This window comes from Palaemon carinicauda, chromosome 1 (assembly GCF_036898095.1).
Source record: "Palaemon carinicauda isolate YSFRI2023 chromosome 1, ASM3689809v2, whole genome shotgun sequence".
Lineage (NCBI taxonomy): Eukaryota > Metazoa > Arthropoda > Malacostraca > Decapoda > Palaemonidae > Palaemon > Palaemon carinicauda.
Window position 1 is genome coordinate 2925759 of NC_090725.1, and position 6000 is coordinate 2931758.

At 46.2% G+C, this 6000-nt stretch overlaps 1 protein-coding gene across 1 annotated transcript in view; it reads left to right on the forward strand.

The window, feature by feature from the left end:
* The window catches only part of IntS10 (integrator complex subunit 10), a 124804-nt gene that overhangs the window by 34363 nt on the left and 84441 nt on the right, over positions 1-6000 (forward strand). Inside the window, exon 4 of the mRNA XM_068379564.1 lies at positions 3009-3124. Coding sequence (XP_068235665.1) covers positions 3009-3124 — 116 coding nt within the window. The remainder of the gene's footprint in view (positions 1-3008; positions 3125-6000) is intronic.

Consider the following 6000-nt stretch of genomic DNA (forward strand, 5'->3'; position numbering starts at 1 on the left):
CGACGGGCAACGGTTCCTTCGGGGCAAAGGGATGCTTCCCACGGTGTGGGTTCTTCCCTTGCGCGTCAGGGTTCCCCTGCGCGCCCTTCTGCAGTGTTAGCGCACAGGCGCTCCCCTGCTCGTCAGCGCTCTCCTGATCGTCAGCGTTCTCCTGTTCGCCAGCGGTCTCCTGATGATCGTTGCCCCTCTTCTCGCCAGCGCTCTCCTGAGGACATCCTTCAGCCTGTTGTTCCTGTTGAGGGCCCAGTGCGCCAGCGTTCCCCTGAGCGCCCTAGATCTCCTGCCCGTCAGTGCGCACCTGCGCTCCCAGTTCCTGACTCGCGCCCTGTGCGCCCACGCTCGCCTGCCCGACCTAGAACTTCGGTTCAGTTCTTGACCAAGGACTCTTCTCCTCGCCCTCGCGATCCTGCTCGTCAGCCTGTTCCAGCGCAACAACGCTCGCGGTCTCCAGCGCGTACTTCCAAAATGCCTGTACGCCCACGCGCCTCCTGTTCCTGAGCCCGTCCCTGAGCGTTCGCCTCTGCGCCCCGCGCCGGCAGTTCCCTCACAGGATTCCACGCGTCGCCCTCCTGCTCGCCAGCGATCACCAGCACGCCAGCGATCACAGATCCATCAACATTCGCCTGCTCGTCAGCGATCTCCTGCGCGTCAACGGTCCCCAGCGCGTCAGCGATCACCTGAACATCGGCGATCACCAGACCGCCCGCGTGACCTATCGCCTGTGCGCAAGCGTTCTCCAACGCGCCGTCGCCCAGAGGATCTGGAGGGACATGGGTCGCCTTCTGTCAGCTCGCCCACCCGCGGTCGTTCGCCTACGCGGTCTACGCGCTATCGCTCGCCAACGCGTCACCATGCGCCAGCGCTCGCCTACGCGCCAGCGTTCACCAACGTGCCGCCAATCGCCTGCTCGCCATCGCTCTCCCAGACCAGCTGCTACTATGTCCAGTGAAGTGTCTGAGGTATTACTTGAAGAGAACAGCTGCAGTTCGTCCCCAAGTGCGGGCATTGTTTGTGAGCACAGGCAGGACAAAGAGGAGGGTCACCAAGAATACCATCTCGGCTTGGATTCGAAGGGTTATCTATCACGCCTTGAATCCAGACCCTCCTCCGTCACGTCGCCCTAGGGCATATGACGTCAGGGGCGTTGCTACGTCCCTGGCCTTCAAGAGAAACTTCTCTGTGACACAGGTGCTTCAAGCTGGGGTCTGGAAGTGTCAAACGACCTTCACAGCCCACTACCTGCAGGTCGTAACCCACAGGAGCCTCGATACGTTTTCTATCGGCCCTGTGGTGGCTGCACAACAGCTGGTCTAACCTCAGGCTCCTTATGGACAAGTAGCAGTAGGTTGAGGGCGTTGTTACCCCGGTTTTAGTCTGCGTGAATGAAAGAGTATGTCTGACCCTTACTTCTTTCTTCATTCTCCCCTCTCTTGGGGAAGCAGCATCCTGGTCTTCGAATAGCTGACCTCGACCTCTGCAGGTAACCCGTGCTTCTTTGTGCTCCTAGTATTAAGTTTAATACTGTCGCGTCCCCCATACCCTGACGAGGTGGTATTGGGAACGTCCTATCCTAGATTCCTATCTAAAGGTCTCAAGGTCAATTTCATAGGACGAGTCACACTTTCCTCCACACACAACTTACGTAGGCTACTCGTTCCTAGCGAAGCAAGGAACTTGTGAGGTGCAAGGGCTCCTTTTCTCAAGTGCTACTCACTGGGAGGCGGAGCCCCTGGGCAAAGCCAAAGTCAGTAAGGCTGGGGACCTTCCACCCTTCTTAAGGGGTAAGTCACCCAATGTAAATAGCGTGGTTTGTATTTCGGTTACGGAACAAATGACAAATTCGGAGATAATTTGTATTTTTCCTAACCATACAAATCTTAGCTATTTACACATATTTGCCCGCCAGCCCTGACCCCCAAGTCAAGTCCTACCTCTAAGTGAAGTGAAGCAAATCACCGGTGTGTGGGGGGGAGGGGTAGCAAGCTACCCCTTCCCCTACCCACGCTAACTAGCGCGGGGGTAGTTAACCCTTGTTAAAAACTTTTGGCTCATCATTTCAGCTACGCCGAAAGGTATACCCAATGTAAATAGCTAAGGTTTGTATGGTTAGGAAAAATACAAATCATCTCTGAATTTGTCATCTTTATAGCTTTCTATTCTTATTGCCAATGCCATTCAAGTTCTGATCTTTCAGTGTAATGTTGATGATTAGACAACTGGAATCTTCATTTCACATATTGAGAATTGGCCATTCAGCGAACCCCCTTGTTTTTTTATACATAATTTTTATTAAATGCATACAACCCTTACCAAAAGAGTAGTTGACTGATTAGACAAATGTCACATACTGGACTGATGGCACATGTCTGCTATATACTGTATTAGAGTGTGTTTGTCTGAGGAAAATTACATGGTAAATGAAATAGATTAAGTTGTGTGTTTGTAATTGAAAATTTTGACTTTTTATTGAAAAAATTTCAGTGATTGGTAAAAGCTCTTATTACCCAGTCTTTTATATATATATATATATATATATATATATATATATATATATATATATATATATATATACATATATATATATATATATATATATATATATATATATATATATATATATATATATATATATATATATATATATAGATATAGATATAGATATAGATATAGATATAGATATATATATATATATATATATATATATATATATATATATATATATATATATATATATATATATATATATATATATATATGTATATATATATATATATATATATATATATATATATATATATATATATATATATATATATATATATATATATATATATATATATATATATATATATATATATATTTATATATGTATATATATATATATATATATATATATATATATATATATATATATATATATATATATATATATATATATATATATATATATATATATTTCCTCTGTGTGTGTCTGCTCTATCTTAATACTTTTTTTTTTTCTTTTATAGATGTCCAATTAGGGATGGTGTTGTCAGCTGCTGAGCGCTCACAAGACATGATGACCCGATGTCGACTGATGTTGCTCCTTACCACTACATTTCCTGAAACTACTGCTCATCATGGGGTATGAATAAATAGCAATTTTTCCATTTATACTTTATTGGTCTTACGTCCATATCTTTCAAGTGGGATTGAACTGCTGTATTTTTCATGTATTAATGTTTATTGAGGTTGGATTAGTCTTAATCTTATTCTTATTTATCTAAAATATATTTGTTCCAACTCTAAACAAACCTTACGCTATTTAATAGGGGTTATCTTTTGGCAAAGCTGGAAGACCAGCCATTCCCTTAATCTTATTCTTATTTATCTAAAATATATTTATTCCGACTCTAAACAAACCTTTCGCTATTTAATAGGGATTATCTTTTGGCAAAGCTGGAAGACCAGCCATTAAGACTTGAATGTGAAGTGGCAGCCACCCAACCACTAGTTAGTGGAAGGCTGGAGGCCGTTAAAGGGGTTGATGACTACCCCTGCTCACTCGCACATCAGTCATATTTTAACACTTTTTCTTTTGGCTCTGGTGAGAATGGTGGTGGTATGCTCTCTGCTCCCGCTGAGACTTGGCCATACAGACCATTGCTTTAAACTGCTTTCTCTTTTCAGGTGTCATTGTTTTCTTTAATGTTCCTCATGCGTGTGTGTCCAGGACCTGAAGGGCGCACTTATGTGGCCTTCATGTTCTCGGTTGAGACCGACCCTCATTCTTTGTGTCCGACCTGCAGAGGGCATTGTTGCGAGCCGGGTTCCACTTGAGACAAGTGTAGGAAGGGGTGTGTCTCCCAGTGGGAGAGGTGCGGGCGCTGGCGAAAGAAGAAGTCTTAGAGAGACCCCTTGCCTTTGAGGTCTCCCTCTATGGCTAAGAGACCTTGGACTTCTCTCACACCACGATCTCTTCCCGAAGCTCCTCCTCGGTATGACTCTTCCAAGGGACATTCAGGTAGGAGTGTAGATCGTTCAACTCCTTGGCAACTTCTGTGTACCGGGGACGTTGTTGCTTCCCCTAGAGAAGCACGTTCGCCCCTGTCCTCAGGCGAGTCATTTTCACTTTCAGATGTGTTGCAGGCTTGGCCGTCGTTGGGTGTGGCTGGACCTCCTTCTAAGGATGTCCTTCTTGAGCTCCTTCAGATGGGTGCCCAGAGAGTGCTGTTCCTGCTGCCCCTATTGTTGCTGTTTCTTCTCTTGTCGACGTGCTGGCTGTGTCCGGAGCCCGTCTCTCTCCTTCCCCTGTTTCAGCCATGTTGTTCGTAACCCTCGCACCCGTTTGGTATTTCTTTGACGACTTCCTGCTGACGACGAGAACTCCCAACATCTTCGGACTTCTTCGTCTTTCAGGGACCGCAGACCTCTACATGCATCCTTCAGGCAGTGCTCCAGTTCGCAAGATCGACGATCTTCTTGTCATTCTCTTGCTCGTGACCCTCAGTCTCATCGGGATCATCACTCGCTGGCTCAGGGTGGAGGCTCTGCTGACTGTCGTTCTCCTGCTGTTTGTTATTCTTCAACTTCACTCTCACCTTCTGCTCACTGTTTGTCAAGACGAGACCTTCCAACGCGTCGTTCGCCATCTCGCCACTCTAAACAATCTTCCTCTAGACGACGCACTCCCGCCTGGCGTTCTCCAGTATGCAGATCTCCTACACTACGATCGCCTACACTACAATCTCCTACTTGTCGACCACCAACACCATCTCGGCGATCGCTGACGCAACGCTCCCCAGAGCATCACTCTTCATCTCATCGCGCTGCTCGTCATCGCTCTCCAACGTGAAGCTCTCCAGCTCATCGCTCGCCAAGGCGCCGATCGCCTGCTCATAGATCGCCTACGCGTTGCTCCCCAACGCGTCGCTCGTCACCGCGACATTCTCCAGTGTGATGTTCTTCAGCCCGTCACTCTCCCACGGGACGATCTTCTGCGTGACTCTCCCCTATGCTTCGTTCTCTGACATGCCATGTGTCATCTCGCCATTCACCCTCAAGAGGATCTCCTTCGTGACGCTCACCTGGTCTATGGTTACCTGGTCGCTGATCTCCTGTGAGCGATCGTCGTTCATCCTCTCGTCGAAGGTCTCCAATGCTTTTCAGTCCTTCTCCTCCTTGTTCTTCATCTCTTACTCGTAAATTGCACGCCGCGGCGCGGGAATTGGATGTTCCCATGCGTGTTTCACATGTATTTGTTAACCTTTCACAAGTACAGTGGAACCTCTACATCTGAATTTTCCAACATCCGAAGTAAAATTTGAGCAATTTTTTGACTCTACACACAAATTTTATTTCGACACACGAAGTAAGCAATTTTCGTCGTACCGGTTGTATCTGAATTTTTCGACACGCGAAGTACAATTTGAACACGTTCCTACTCTACACCCGAATTTTTTTTCGACACCCGAAGTAAACAATACCCGTACGCATAGGTGGTACTCATAGCGCCGGAGGTATTTTTTATTTCTGCCGATAGAAGGCAGCATTTCTACCTCGGAGGGACCCTCAATTGGCGTGGCTTGGGACATTCCTCTGTTCTCGTCGGCTTCGTGTGGTTGTGCTCAGTGCGTTCTGCTATTAACTGTGTTTTAATCGTGATTTTTTACGTTCATCCTTTTACGGTATTTTATGTAAATCATGGGTACTAAAAGGCTTAGTTTCGCAAGTGGTAGTGGTAGTGGTGAGAAAAGGAATAAGGAAATGCTTTCTTTAGAAGTAAAGCAAGGAATTATTGAAAAGCATGAGAGAGAGAGAGAGAGAGAGAGAGAGAGAGAGAGAGAGAGAGAGAGACTAAGAGAGACTGAGAGAGACTAATAACATAAATCACGTTTTCAGTGTGAGTGAACTTGCAAAAAAACATCACGACGAACTTACTACAGAGGAGCTCAAGGAACTCCATGCTATGTCTGAGCACAGAGTGATGACAAGGAAGGGATCGAGGAGGTAGAACATGTG